The 16,411-nt window shown below is 44.0% G+C and overlaps 1 protein-coding gene across 1 annotated transcript in view; it reads right to left on the bottom strand.

The window, feature by feature from the left end:
- LOC127575302 (CUB and sushi domain-containing protein 1-like) overlaps positions 1 to 16,411 on the bottom strand; it is a 2,402,828-nt gene that overhangs the window by 629,238 nt on the left and 1,757,179 nt on the right. The window contains 4 exon segments of the mRNA XM_052025075.1: positions 2,749 to 2,937; positions 4,597 to 4,812; positions 5,788 to 5,904; positions 11,783 to 11,971. Coding sequence (XP_051881035.1) covers positions 2,749 to 2,937; positions 4,597 to 4,812; positions 5,788 to 5,904; positions 11,783 to 11,971 — 711 coding nt within the window.

Raw genomic sequence — 16,411 nt, 5'->3', positions numbered from 1 at the left:
ACAGTAAGGACACTTATGTTAGACTGTTGTTTATTGAATACAGCTCTGCCTTCAAACAATAATTCCAAGCAAGCTTGTCACCAAACTCCAAGACCTAGGACTCAACACCTCCCTCTGTAACTGGATCCTTGACTTTCTAACAAACAGACCGCAATCAGTTAGGACAGGCAGAACTACCTCTGGCACGATTATTCTCAACACTGGTGCCCCACGAGGCTGCGTACTCAGCCCCCTACTCTACTCCCTATACACTCATGACTGTGTGGCCAGATTCTGCTCTAACTCCATCTACAAGTTTGCAGATGATACCATCGCTGTAGGCCATATCTCAAACAGCGATGAGTCAGAGTACAGGAAGGAGATAGAGAGCTTAGTGGAATGGTGTCACGACAACAACCTGGCCCTCAATGTCAACAAAAGAGCTGATCATTGACTTCAGGAAAGGGGGAGGTGTACATGCACCTATCTACATCAATGGTGCTGAGGTCAAGAGGGTTGACAGCTTCAAGTTCCTGGGAGTGAACATCACCAACAGCCTGTCCTGGTCAAATCATGTAGATGCCACCGCCAAGAAAGCTCACCAGCACCTCTACTTCCTCAGGAGGCTAAAGAAATTTGGTTTGTCCCCTTTGACTCTCACCAACTTTTATTGATGCACCATAGAAAGCATCCTATCTGGATGTATCACGGCTTGGTACGGCAACTGCTCTGCCCAGGACCGCAAGAAACTGCAGGGAGTTGTGGACACAGCCCAGCACATCATGGAAACCAGCCTCCCCTCCTTGGACTCTGTCTTTACCTCTCGTTGTCTTGGCGAAGCAGCCAGCATAATCAAAGACCCCACCCACCCAGGACATTCTCTCTTCTCTCCCCTTCCATCGGGTAGAAGATACAGGAGCCTGAGGGCACGTACCACCAGACTTAAGGACAGCTTCTACCCCACTGTGATAAGACTATTGAACGGTTCCCTTATACAATGAGATGGGCTATGACCTCACGATCTACCTTGTTGTGACCTTGCACCTTATTGCACTGCACTTTCTCTGTAGCTGTGACACTTCACTCTGTACTGTTACTGTTTTTACCTGTACTACATCAATGCACTTTGTACTTACTCAATGTAACTGCACTGTGTAATGAACTGACCTGTACGATCGGTGTGCAAGACAAGTTTTTCACTGTACCTCGGTACAAGTGACAATAATAAACCAATACCAATACCAACACCATGGAGTTATGAACTTGCATGCAGATGTCTCTTTATCTATCAACGGTCCTGAGGTCCCTGCCATTTACTGTATATGTCCTAACAGAACAATCTCAATATATATTACAAATATTATATTTCAGATTCATGAACCCATGAACACTATCTCATTATTCCTCTTTTGCACTACTTATTTATTTTTGTAACTTATAGTAATTTGTATGTCTTTATGTCTTGCACTATTGCCGCAAAACAACAAATTTCATGTCATATTCCAGTGATAATAGAGACTTTTTCCCAGGGCAACAATGGCTAACATGAGGGGATATAATTTTAAGGTGATTGGAGGAAGGTATAAGGGGGATGTCAGGGGTAAGTTTTTTACACAGAGAGTGGTGGGTGCATGGAACGCACTGCCGGCAGAGGTTGTGAGGGCTGATACATTAGGGACATTTAAGAGACTCTTAGACAGACACATAAATGATAGAGAAATGGGGGGCTATGTGGGAGGGAAGGGTTAGATAGATCTTAGAGCAGGATAAAACGTCAGCACAACATTGTGGACCGAAGGGCCTGTACTGTGCTGTAGTGTTCTATGTTCTATAATAAATATGATTCCAATTCCGACTTTCCAAGATCATTTTGTGACCCCTTTTTGTCCTCTTAATTTCTTCCTTAAGTTTCTCTTAGATCCCCTATGAACATCAAGTGACTTGTATGACAACTATTTCCTATGCCAGACACATGCTTCCTTCTTTTCCCTGATCAATATCCTTTGTTAAGCAGGTTTCTCTAAACTTACCATTGCTCCCTCTTACACTTCCAGGGACATGCTGACCCTGAACCCTTACTAACTCACTTTTAAAAGCCTCCCACTTATTGGACGTTGTACCACCCCACCCCACCACCCCCCTCCATACCTGCTCCCAATCTACCTCTCCCTGGAGACACAAGAGACTTCAGGTGCTGGAATCTGGAGCAACAAACAATCTGCTGGAAGAACACGGCAGGTCGAGCAGCATCTGTTGGGGGGAAGGAATTGTCGACTTTTTCTGTTGAAACCCTGCATCAGAACCTCTCCCTGGTGCTGTCTTACACGATTGAAATCTGCTTTCCAAAGAAGTTAGGCCCCTAAATTGAGGACCAACCTTATCATTTTTTCCATGACTATCTTGAAGGCGTGATCACGTAAACAATAAATATCAAACACACCATCCAGACAAGCTCCTTGATGTGTCCAAGGGCAGAATTGGTTAAATCTCATATATTTCACTGTGTTCTTCATTCTTGATTAGCTTTGGCATATTTGCTTGTGGAAAAAAAATCGAATGATAGTTAACTCTGAATTCTACCTCAATATTTGGCATTCAAGAAATATTTCTGTGAATTGTTAAGAAATCCATGGAACTGTTCTGTAGGGAATTGATACCATGACACCCATCTGCTGTTGTTGGTCTACATTCCTGTCAATAGCTTCTCTCATAATAAATACAGTAATCTCAAAGTTAGGATGCATGAAATGAAAGCATGTGACCACCTACCCACACACCTTGGAAGAGGTGCACTCCACACACGCCTTCCTCCTCCGTAACAGGTGATCTGAGAAGCACCTTCCAGTCTATATCCCGGAAAACAGGAAAACGTCAACGAGTCTCCAACTTCAAACTGAAACCCAATTCTCCGACTGAAAGCAGGAACACCAGGATCATCACAGGGCTCCAGTTCATACTCTGTCAACGCAAAGTAGCAAAATAACCATTTAACAATAATATCCGGTTACTTGTTAAGTAGGTGATCATGGGTGAATGAAACAAACACGATGAAGTCAACAAAGAGTGGTGAATCTGTGGAACCCTTTACCCAGTGAATTGTGGACGCTAGATCATTAGAAGTATTTAAAGTCAGGGTCGATAAATGTTTGAAAGATCAGAGGAATGAGGGCTCTGGAGATCTGGTACAGAAGAGGAGTTGAGGCCTTGGGTCGATCAGCCATGATCACATTGAATGGCGGGAAAAGATCGAGGGGCCAGGGGGCCTACTCGTGCCCTTATTGCCTTGTGTTCTTCTGTGCTTGTGTGAATGGCAATAGACTTGTTCATCTTGTTCATTCCTTCCCGTTCATGTTACGCTCATATATGTTGTGATTTATGTTGTCCACTCAGCAAGTGCAAAGCATTATTGCCCCATTTCACTGGAAGCCTTACTTGATTAAAAATAACTTCCATAAAAATTGGCAGGTTGTCCTCCCTATCACACTGAAGCGGTCACACATAAAGATTGTCAACATGGAAATCTGGAATGCCATTACTGAGGCTTTCTGTACACCACCTGATATTCGCAGTAAACGTACCAGTTTTGGTTAGACTCTTCTATTTAACAATGCTGGGTATGATGCCACTAAAATTCGTAACAGTCAAAGTGCCAGCTAAAATTTAGTAGGGCAGAGAAAGATAAAAACCTGTCAATCATAGTGCAAGGTTTCAAAGTGATTGAATATAGAACAGTACAGCACAGGAACAGGCCCTTCAGCCCACAATGTCTGTGCCGAACACGATGCCGAATTAAACTAAATCTCTACTGCCTGCACGTGATCCACATTCCCTGCGTATTCACGTGTTTGTCTAACACCACGATCGTATCTGCCTCTGCCACCCCTGGCAGCCCGTTCCAGGCGCCCACTACACTCTTTGTAAAATACTTACCCTGCACATCGTCTTTGAACTTTCCCCTTCTCACCTTAAATGCGTGTCCTTTAGTACTTGACATTTCTTACCCTGGGAAAAGGATTCTGACTATGTCTCCCATAACCCTATAAACTTTTATCAGGTCTCCCCTCAGTCTCTGATGCTCCAGAGAAAACAACCTAAGTGTGGGAGGAAGGGGTTAGATAGTCTAAGGCAAGGTTTAAAGGTCGGCACAACATTGTGGGCCGAAGGGCCTGTATTGTGCTATACTTTCTATGTTCTATGTTCATAGAGTTATACAGCAGGGAAACAGGCCCTTTGGCCCAACTGGTCCATGCCGACCAAGATGCCCCATCCAAGTGAGTCCCATTTGCCAGCGTTTGGCCCAGAACCGTCTAATCCTTTCCAATCCATACACACGTTCAACTGTCTTTTAAAAGTTGTGATTGTACCTGTCTCAACCACTTCCTCTAGCAGCTTGTAAAAAAGTTGCCCCTCAAGTTCCAATGAAATCGTTCCCCTCTCAACTTAAACCTGTGCCCTCCAGTCCTTGATTCCCCAACCCTGGGAAAAAGGCTGAGTGCATTCACCCTATCGATGCCCCTCATGATTTTGTGCACCGAAGTTTGCTTCCCAATTGCTGCTTTATCTCACATGCTTTATTTTAAACCATGTTTTGGACCAATGAGAAGTGAGGGATCCTACCTGAGAACGTGATGTTGAACCCTTCATAAGACACAGAGAAATCAGAGATGAAGCGCAATTGCGCAGTGTAATTTCCAAAGAGACCCGCATTAATAGTTGGAGGCAAAGCAGAGCCGGTGAGTCTTGTTACAGGTTCGGTGAAGCTCTCATCTTCCGTGATGATTAGATAGTCATGCGAGCTCTCCAGGTGAAATGTATGAAACACCAACTGCACACCTAAAAGTAAACAGAAGATTTCTGACTGCTGTCATTCCCGATCACTGCTGCCTGGAAAAGGCCGACTCTGGTTTGCAGAGACAGCTGAGATAATCCCCCATTGTGCAGTGAGGTTTAATTTCCTCAGTCTGAAAGATTTCTTGCAATAACTCATACATTCACATTAAAAACTTCTACAGACGCACTGTTGAAAGTATCCTGGCAGGTTGTATCATGGTCTGGAACAGGCAATTCGAATGCGCAGGAACGTAAGAAGCTGCAGAGAGCAGTGGACTCTGCCCAAAAAATCACGGGCACATCCCTCCCACCATCGGTAGTATCTACAGGAGGCGCTGCCTCAAGAAGGCAGCACCTACCATCAAATATCCCACCATCCGGGCCGTGCCATCTTCTCACAGCTACCATCAGGCAGGAGGTACAGAAGCCTGAAGTCCCACACCACCAGATTCAGGAACAGCTACTCCCTAATCACTACCTCAGTGCATCAACATTGTGACTACTTTGACCACTTTGCATTACAATGGACTTTGTTTTTTTCTTGTAAAAATTGTGCATATTTTATGCCTAATTTATGTTTTTCTTCTGAATGCTGCTTATCCGATGCTATGTGCCTGTGATGCTGCTGCAAGTAAGTTTTTTTTATTACACCTGTACATACACGGACTTGTGCAGATGGCAATGAACTCAACTTTGACTTTGAGAAATAAGAGCCCCATTTCAGGATGTGGAACAGCTGCCAGCAGCAAATAAAGCCCAGCCCCAGTCACTCAGGGTAGTGATGCTGAGCTCTCTTCTTCAACAACAAGGTAATACATTGATGCAACTGGGCCATTACTGGGTTAGTGAGTCCATGAAAGGTCAGAGTGAGTTTGGATGCAAGGTCCTATCAGGGTAATAGAACAACAGCCAGCTATCCTAGTCTGAAAAGAATCCTTATGCAGATGCACCATCGTGAAGAACAACACACAGGCTCACCTTTTCCATGTGACACTTCAATTATCCAGGTACAATTTAAGGAATTAGGATAGAAATCAGGAAATCCAGGTGACAGAATGGTCCCACTTGTACCATGGATGTAGCCACCACAAAAAGCTAAAACAAAAGAGAAACGGTCAGTTGCCTCTTGTAACTTCCGTGACAGAGGAAACAATAAATGCCAAATGTTTGTGAGAAAGTAACGCTCTGTGTGCTTTGTATGAAAAATACAGAAGAACTGAGTCTTCATATAAAAGTAAGTAATTGATTATATCACAATGCAACATTGAGAAGGTACACCAACTATAATCGCCTTGGAGAGGGATAGGAGCAGACAATATTTAAGTGGGGGAGGGGGAATTATGATGCTATTAGGCAAGAACTTGGGAGTGTAAATTGGGAGCAGATGTTCTTGGGGAAGTGCACAGTGGAAATGTGGAGGTTGTTTAGGGAGTACTTGCATCGGCTTCTGGATAGGTTTGTCTCATTGAGGCAGGGTAAGGATGGTAGAGTGAAGGAACCACGGTTGACAAGAGACACTGAATATCTTGTCAAGAGGAAGAAAGAAGCTTACCTAAGGTTTAGAAAGCATGGATCAGGAGACTTACAAGGTAGCCAGGAGGGAGCTTAAGAATGGACTTAGGAGAGCTAGAAGGGGGCACGAGAAGTCCTTGGTGAGTAGGATCAAGGAAAACCTCAAGGTGTTCTACACATATGTGAAGAATAGGAGGATGACTAGAATGAGGGTAGGACAGATCAGGGATAAAAAAGGAAACGTGCCTGGAGTCGGAAGCGGTAGGGGAGGTTCTTAATGAATACTTTGCTTCAGTATTCACCAGAGAGACAGACCTTGACGTTTGTGAGGATGGTGTACGACAGGCTGATATGCTCGGGCATGTCGACGTGAGGAAAGAGGATGTGCTAGAACTATTGAAAAACATTAGGATAGATAAGTCACCGGGGCCGGACGTGATATATCCAAGGTTATTACGGGAAGTGAGAGAAGAGATTGCTGCACCTTTGGCGATGATCTTTGCATCCTCACTGGTGACAGGAGCAGTGCCGGATGATTGGAGGGTGGCAAATGTTGTTCCTTTGTTCAAGAAAGGAAGTAGGGATAACCCTAGGAATTACAGACCAGTGAGTCTTACTTCAGTGGTGGGAAAATTACTGGAGAAGATTCTTAGAGACAGGATTTATGGGCATTTGGAGAAGCATAGGCTGATTAGGGACAGTCAGCATGATTTTATGAGGGGCAGGTCGTGCCTCATGAGCCTGATTGAATTCTTTGAGGATATGACAAAGCTAACTGATGAAGGTAGAGCAGTGGATGTGGTGTACATGGATTTTAGTGAGGAGTTTGATAAGGTTCCTCATGGAAGGCTTATTCAAAAAGTCAGGAGGCATGGGATCCAGGGAAACTTGGCTGTGTGGATTCAGAATTGGCTCACCCATAGAAGACAGAGGGTGGTTGTAGATGGAGCATATTCTGCCTGGAGGTTGGTGACCAGTGGTGTTCTGCAGGGATCTGTTCTAGGACCCCTGCTCTTTGTGATTTTTATAAATGACTTGGATGAGGATGTAGAAGGGTGTGTTAGTAAGTGTGCTGATGATACAAAGGTTGATGGTGTTGTGGATAGTGTAGAAGGTTGCTGTAGATTACAACAGGATATTGATAAAATGCAGAGCTGGGCTGAGAAGTGGCAGATGGAGTTCAACCCGGATAAGTGTGAAGTGATACACCTCGGGAGATTAAATTTGAAGGCAGAATACAAGGTTAATGGCAGGACTCTCAGCAGTGTGGAGGAAAAGAGGGATCTTGGGGTCCACGTCCATAGATCCCTCAATGTTGCCATGTAGGTCAATAGGGATGTTAAGAAGACATATGGAGTGTTGGCCTTCATTAGTTGGGGTATTGAGTTCAAGAGTTACGAGGTAATATTGCATCTCTACAGAACTCTGGTTAGACCACACTTGGAGTATTGTGTTCAGTTCTGGTTGCCTCATTATAGGAAGGATGTTGAAGCTTTAGAGAGGGTGCAAAGAAGATTTACCAGGATGCTGCCTAGATTGGAGAGCATGTCTTATGAGGATAGGTTGAGCGAGCTAGAGCTTTTCTCTTTGGAGAGAAGGAAGATGAGAGGTGACTTTATAAAGGTGTACAAGAAGATGAGAGGCATAGATCTAATGGACAGACAGAGACTTTTTCCCAGGGCGACAATGGCTAACACAAGGGGACATAATTTTAAGGTGACTGGAGGAAGGTATAAGGGGGATGTTGGGGTAAGTTTTTTACACAGAGAGTGGTGGGTGCATGGAACACACTGCCGGCAGAGATTGTGGGGGCAGGTACATTAGGGACATTTAAGAGACCCCTAGATAGACACATGAATGATAGAGAAATGGAGGGCTATGTGGGAGGGAAGGGTTAGATAGATATTAAAGCAGGATAAAACGTCAGCACAACATCGTGAGCCGAAGGGCCTGTACTGTGCTGTAATGTTCTATGTTTTATAATAAAAACTCTCAGTTCCAAATGTGCTCCAAGTTAATTGAAATCTGATATTGTGAAATTTTTAATAAATGCGATCGTTACAACACCTGTTAGATACTTGGATAAAAGGACAGCTGTAAATTTCTCTCTTATTGAACAGTTCTCCTCGAAGTTATTATAAACATAAAATAACAAAAGGAATGATTCCAATATTAACTGATCCATGTTATAACCTGGGTTCGATTTATTTAATTCATGAGAAATGGAGTCATTTCCCTGGATCTGAACGTGAATGCATCCTTTTAGAACCTTCAGTCAAGGGTCAAACTTAATATGTAGGGTGGCTTAAATGCTTTTATCTTGGAGTAATTGGTTTCTTCTGGCCTATTAAGAAACATTCATTCAATTGTTGCTAATGGACGTAGATTACTGTTAAGGTTCTCAGTGTAAGTAGTCAGTTCACTGAAATAATTGTATTCAGTTCACTTACAGCTACTGCGCTTCTGGCAAATTTTCACAGGCAAGTGTCAATGCATTGCCTTATTTCATGTTTTCATTTGAAAGGACTGGATTGTTGAGTTTCTATGTGATTTTATGCGAGTTCAGAGTCCATTACTAATTTCAGGTCAAAATTTTTACTCTTTCAGAAAGTTTTGTAAAATATCAAGGTAACTGCACAGAGGAAGTTCAGCTGTCTTGTAGTGTGAGTAGACTGCCTTACCAGAGGTGGTTATGAGCTGCAGATATGTAAGTCTCACTATAAAATCATTTCTCTGATCTGAGGGTCCTTTGAGTACGATTTTCCTGCAGAAACGCTAGGTAAGAGTATTTATCCCACTGAGAAGATTCATGTCACCTCTATAAAGGACAGGCAGAGGAATTTTACTCGATCGCAGTGATGCAGCTGGTGGGGCCCCTGTTTCACAGTGCAAGAGACCTGTGTTCCTTCCTGACCTCTGATGCTGTCTGTGTGGAGTTTGCATGTTCTCCCTGTGGCCACATGCATTTCCCCTGAGTGCTCTGGTTTTCTCCCACATCCCAAAGGTGTGCCGGTTGGTAGATTAATTGGCCACCACAGGTTAGAGCTGCAAGATAGCTCTTAAACCAGCATCCCAGCGCATTGGGAAGTCAATCAGTCCTCCCCAGAAGATTCGTATGAGTTAAACTCAAGCAACTTATGGCAGGGTCGTACGGCATAACAGCCTGCCTCAGTTTTCATCCGATTGTACCATCACCAAAGCTTCACACAGAAGCTAAGTGGCCAGTGCAGAGTTTTAGACCAACATTACGAAAGGTGAGCCCAGCACTGCTCTGACTGCAGTTAAGTGTACGAGGCTGGGGTCTCAGCAAGTGTGGGATTTATTGAAGTGGAGCCTGAGAATGGGGAGCGAATGTCTCTCTTCATGGTGCTGAGTCAGTGCTGACTGTTGGGTCTGGTGTGGGGAAAGGGGACAAGACTAACAATGACCTGAAAGTAGTCTCACTGCCTTACTGGTGACATGGACATCAAATTCTCACACTTCCAGTAATCACTCCCCCTCTGTCCATTTTCCCCCTATCTTTCCTTGTTTTCTCTCCTCCTGATCCCCAATACTTTATCTTTGTCCCCTCCCCACCGTCTCCATCTGCCACATACTTCTCGCACCGGTTCCCCTCCCCACCTCCCTCCCTTTATTCCAGGATCCTATCAGATCCCATGATCTTCAGCCCTTTGTCACTTCTGCCTATCACCTCCCAGCTTCCGACACCGTTCCCACTCTCCCTCCTCCATCTGCCTATCACCCCTCCCCTGGATCAACCTATCGCCTGCCAGCTCTTTCTCCTCCCCTTCCCCCTTGTCCCCTTTACTCTTCCAGTCCAGATGAAGGGTCTCGACCCAAAACTTCGACGGTCCATTTCCCTCCACAGATGCTGCCTGACCCATTGAGTTCCTCCAGAACTTTTTGCGTTGCTCCAGATTCCAGCATCTGTCGTCTCCTGTATCTTCATGCACACAACTGGAGGTTGGGTGTCTGAAGATTAGGTTTGATTCTGGGGCAGCTGAACCATGTTCAGACCAATTTACCAGTCTCTACCACCCCAACATCAACTGCACGGACTTCTTCTAATTTCCAGACCCAATGCCAATTTTTGAAACCAGAAAAACTCGACCTTCAGAGACAGCAAGAGGCAGTTACAACCTGCTCAGTGACTCTGCAGTTGCATCTGAGTAGATTTTTCATGAATTAGACACCAGTCTGTTTCGTTTTTATATTTTAAAAGTTGAAGTCAGGTCATTATATTTTGTTTTCATTCAAGGGATGTGGGCTTCGCTGACTGAGCCAGCATTTAATTGCCCGCCCCTGGTCGACCTTGAGAAGGTGCTGGTGAGCTGCTTTCCAGAACTGCTGCAGTCCTTGAGATGTGGGTGCACCCACAGTGCTGTTGGGGAGGGAGTTCCAGGACTTTGACCCAGTGACGGTGAAGGAACGGTGATATATTTCCAAGTCAGGATGGTGTGTGGCTTGGAGGGCAACTTCTAGGTGGTGACGTCCCTATAGTTTTGCTGCCCTTGTCCTTCTAAATTGTAATGCGTGGTTCAGTATTATATTCGTCATTGTGGACTAACGACATCTGAGCATATAGAATATCTCATTTGTGGGGTCTCACATTACACGGCCAATTGCTTTTGTAACAAATAGTCACAAGAATTAATAAATGGTCAAAAGGGCTCAGTTCGCCACTACGTGTAACTATGAAAACCTTAGTACTCAACTTTGATGTTAACAAAACGTTAGCAATTCATCTTTAAACATTACTTTTAAACTCTTGACATTGATGTGCATACTTTCAATTCATCAGAATATCCACTAACTAAATTGCCCTCTTTGATTTACTCTTTCATACCTATCTTTCTCTTTCCAAGATCTCTTCAATGGCTGAAGAGGCTGCAGCGGGTTGTAGACTCAGCCAGCTCCATCACGGGCACAACCCTCCCCGCCATCGAGGACATCTTCAAGAGGTGTTGCCCTCAAGAAGGCAGCATCCATCACTAAGGACCCTCATCGTCTGGGACATGCCCTCTTCTCGTTACTGCCATTGGGGAGGTGGTACAGGTATCTGAAGACCCACATTCAATGATTCAGGAACTGCTCCTTCCCCTCTGTCAACAGATATCTGAATGGTCCACGAACCCATAAACACTACCTCGTTATTCCTTATTTTTGTACTACTTATTTATTTTTGTAATTTATAGATTTTTATGTCTTGCACTGTACTGCTGCCACAAAACAACACATTTCACATCATATGTCAGTGATAATAAACCTGATACTGATTCAATGTTATTGCTTCAATAGTAGAAATTATGATGACAAATTGCATTAAGTGGTGACAGTGTTTTAAATGATTGCCTGACTTGTCCTCAACTTACTACGGCCCTGGTACCTCAGATTCTCCGTTTACCTAGTAAGGTAGGTACTCCTGACGTCCTGCAGACACGAACGAGAGGGGGGAGCCTACCTTCACAGCTCGGCAAGGCGTGGTTCCATTGGCGGTTATCTTCGCAAATGAGGGGTTTGTCATCACTTAAAGTGTAACCTGGGAAACAGCTGAAGGTCACAGTCGATCCAATGGAGAAGTTATTTCCGTGTCGGCGCCCATTTACAGGGATTCCCGGGTCTAAGCAAGAATCTAATTCCAAGGTGACGCCTACAAAACACATAAATAGAATTTCGGAAATAATCAAAGCATTGCTTTTGACATTAGTTACACTGAGTGTCACATTTCCATTGGGTAAACAACTCTACAATAGTGCCAGTGAGTGGTGATTATTGAATGAATTTAATTTGAGATAAACTTCATTTACTTACTTGATTGCACTGATTTTGGTTTTATATCCTGTACACTGTGCAAAGGACCGCAGCCGTGAAACCATCAAAATGGTTGACAATAAGTATGAATCATCATAGAGTGCAGATGTCACTCCAGCTGCCTCAGTGAGACTTGTGCAGGACTTCAGCAAGATCTCTTGGATCATACAAACTCAATGAACTAGTTGCTCTCTGCACTCTGCACTGAGCTGGAGGTGACAACAGTGAGCATCTGAACATGGGAAGAGAAGGTTTTCTTGTTCCAGAACTCTGACGTGTGAAAATGCAGTACCTGAGCGGTGTGACAGAATGACCACAAGATCACAAGACAAAGGAGCAGAAGTAGGCCATTCGGCCCATTGAGTCTGCTCCGCTACCTCACCATTCGCTAAAACTGTTCTCCTGTCTAGCCCCAATTCCCGGCCTTTTCCCCATATCCCTTGATACCTTAACAAATTAGATACCTATCAATCTCCTCCTTAAACACCCCCAATGATCGGGCCTCCACAGCTGTATGTGGCAATGAATTCCACAGATCCATGACCCTCTGGCGAAAGAATTTTCTTCTCATCTCTGTTCTAAACGGGTACCCTCTAATTCTAAGACTGTGCCCTCTGGTCCTGGGCTCACCCACCAAGGGAAACAACTTAGCCACATCTACTCTGTCCAGTCCTTTCAACATTTGAAATGTTTCTATGAGGTCCCCTCGCATTCTTTTGTACTCCAATGAGTACAGTCCAGGAGCCAACAAACGCTCATCGTATGTAAGCCCTTTCATTCCAGGAATCATCCTCGTAAATCTTCTCTGATGCCACAGTAACTCTGGGGTTTCTCTTAACTTCTGGGCTGTTGGCATGATGGTTCAGCCCACTGAAAACTGTGTGGGAGCCAGTCTGCAGCAAGCTGAGGAAGTCAAATACACTCAAAACAATAAACTGCAAAATTATCTCCTGTAAGATGATCTCAATTACACAAAAGTTTGCTGTTGTTTTCATCCATTTTTATTGGATAATGAAATCTTGTGCATTAAGAAAAGTTTACCTACTTTCTTGACAATGGTTATACATATATTAGGATCATAGACAGAAACGGGCCCTTCTGCCCATCGAGTCCGCACTGACCATCAACCACACTAATCCTGCATTCCCGTCAACTCCTTGACTCTACACTCACCTTTGCACCAATTTACTGCGGGCAATTATCCCGTTAACCTGCTCTTTTTTGGGGATGTGGAGGGAAACCGGAGCACCCAGAGCAATGCATGCATTCATAGGGAGAACGTGCAAGCTCCACACAGGCAGCAGCCGAAGTCAGGATCAAACACGAGTCTCTGGCGGTGAGTGGCAGTGGCTCTATTAGCTGCACCACTGGGCTGCCCATATTATATATTAACAAGAAAATATCTAGGCTAATGATAAATCTCCTGGTGACCTGCTCATATCCTGCATCATGAATGGAGTCAGAGAGACATAGCATGGAAACAGACCCTTCAGTCTATCAAGTCCAATGCTGTCTACACAAAATTACTCTCACCCTACCCGAACCCACTTTTTGCTCCTCCATTTCCAACAACATCCCCCTACCCACCCAGCACATTTAATGTTACAAGCTGCCTTTTATTAAAGACAAATTCCTGGAAAATTAAGCTTAATCCCATGACTCATTGAAAGTGGCTACACAGGTAGACAGGTGGTTAAGAAGGCTTATGGAATGCTTGCATTTATTAATCGTGGTATTGAGTACAGGAGTCAAGAAGTTATGATGCATCTCTATAGAACTCTGGTTAGGACACAATTAGAGTATTGCGTGTAATTCTGGTCACCTCACTGAAGGATGTCGAGGCTTTAGAGAGGGTGCAGAGGAGGTTTACTAGGATGCTGCCTGGATTCGAGGGCATGGGCTATCAGGAGAGGCTGGACAAACTTGGGTTCTTTTCTCTGGAGCGGTGGAGGCTGAGGGGTGATCTGTTGGAAGTGTATAAAATTATGAGGGGATAGATAGGGTGGACAAGCAATATCTTTTTCCCATTATTGAGCAGTCCAATACCAGAGGGCACGCATTTAAGGTGAGGGGGGTTGGTTCAGAACAGACGTGAGGGGTACATTTTTTACTGAGAGAGTGGTGGATGCCTGGAATGCGTTGCCTGATAGGGTGGTGGAGGCAAATTCATTGGGAGCTTTTAAGAGGGGCTTGGATGGGCACATAAATGAGAGGAAAATGGAGGGATATGGACATTCTGTAGGTAGGAGGGATTAGTTATGTCGGCACAACATTGTGGGCCGAAGGGCCTGTTCTGTGCTGCACTGTTCTATGTTTTATGTTCTAAGTGTCTGTAGTATCAGTAACATTATGTGCAGAAAGTCACAAACATCTTCCAACTTAGTTTTTTTTGAAGTATGCACCCAAAATTCCAAATATCCAGTAAGCAGATAGTGATACAGCCTTTCTCTATATCAACTATTTGCAATTAATAATCTAAGAACCAATGAGGTGACAAAAGGAAAGGTAGAAATGCTGAAGTGAAGAGCATAGGTTGCAAGGAAATTTGGCCGTGTATTTAAAAATTAAACTCAAAAGCCCCATTTCCCATCTTTTGAGTGGTTCAGAAAAACTAAAACTGAATCAGTGGTTTCCCAAACAGCATTTCCTAAACAAACCAACACATTTCATTTTCTGCTTCTAAAACAGAATGCCCTCAATGGACTGTAGTTATTTACTTTTATTCATATGTGGGCTGTGGCCACGGTTGGCAAGGCCAGCTGTTCTGGTGATGTTAATTTTACATTATTGTAAGTTTGGACAAGGAGCCAGATTGCTCACCATAAGTTTATGCTAAAAACTTGTTGTACCCATCACTCATGGGTACACTACGTTGGATGCAATGAAGACATGTTGCGTCACTCAGCTCAGCTTATGGTATGAAGGTTGAGCAATAGATATGTTGTCTTTTCTGCAGATCTTCATCTGGAAGTCTAATATACACTTGAGGTAACAGCAGCATTACCTCAAGGCAGTGTGGAAGGTATGGATTTGGGACCTGCTGTCAGGGAAGCCTTGGCAGGGAGAGGCAAAGTCCTGGAACTGTAGCTAAGTCCACCGGACAGATGGTCTTTCTGCTGATGTGTTTATGGTGCCAGAGACCTAAAGCAAAGTGATATTAACATTTCTGGAAATAGTGGTTACACATATGAATATAGCAATCACTGTAGGCTGATTTCATGAATAAGGCAAGACATACATAGAACATTACAGCACGGTACAGGCCCTTTGGCCCACAATGTTGTGCTGACATTTTATCCTGCTTTAAGATCTATCTAACCCTTCCCTCCCACATAGCCCCCCCACTTCTCTATCATTCATGTGGCTATCTAAGAGGCTCTTAAATGTCTCTAATGTGTCTGCCCCCACAACCTCTGCCAGCAGTGCGTCCCACGCACCCACCACTCTCTGTGTAAAAAAACTTACCCCTGACATCCCCCTTATATCTTCATCCAATCACCTTATAATTATGCCCCCTTGTGTTAGCCATTGTTACCCCGGGAAAAAGTCTCTGACTGTCCACTCGATCTATGCCTCTTATCATCTCATACACCTCTATCAAGTCACCTCTCATCCTCCTCCTCTCCAAAGAGAAAATCCCTAGCTCGCTCAGCCTATTGGGTACAGGTAGGTTAACGTGGGTTTAAATGGCGCGGACTCGTTGGGCCGGAAGGGCCTGTTATCGTTCTGCAAATAAAGTTTTAAAAATTTTCAAGTTTTAAGGCATGAAACAGGTAGAAAGATCACTATATTCAAATTTCTTTATTTCAGGCATGCCTCTTTTAGTGCCTATCCAATGTTGTCAGCTCAGAACAAACGCATACCACTGCCCACCCAGTCAGATGAGGAGATTACAAAAACTCTGCAGAGGGACAAAGATTGCTTTCAGCAGCAAAGCTTACTGAATACATGTCTCACAAATATGCATTGTATTGCTTTTAGAAAACTGTTTGGACATCAGAAATAGTCAAAAATCAAAGGGAGTTGAGGTATCTAATTAAGAGAGCAGCTGGAAGATTTGATGGATGCAGAAACTCAGAGGGGCCACACAGGCAAATCATGGATGTCAGAGAAAGGAGAATTAGATCAGGAACACAGATTGCCTGGGGAAAGCAAGGAAAGCTATGGACTACGTTTGGCATACTGATCCCTCTGGCTTACAGTACTGTAATCAAGCAGATAACAAGATGTTTCTCTTTGAAACTATTGAGTCCTTCTACTTCAATTTCTTTTGTTGAAA

The sequence above is a fragment of the Pristis pectinata genome, chromosome 10, assembly GCF_009764475.1.
Source record: "Pristis pectinata isolate sPriPec2 chromosome 10, sPriPec2.1.pri, whole genome shotgun sequence".
Taxonomy (NCBI): domain Eukaryota; kingdom Metazoa; phylum Chordata; class Chondrichthyes; order Rhinopristiformes; family Pristidae; genus Pristis; species Pristis pectinata.
The sequence above is the reverse complement of the archived record's forward strand: the minus strand, read 5'-3'. Positions and strand labels throughout refer to the sequence as shown.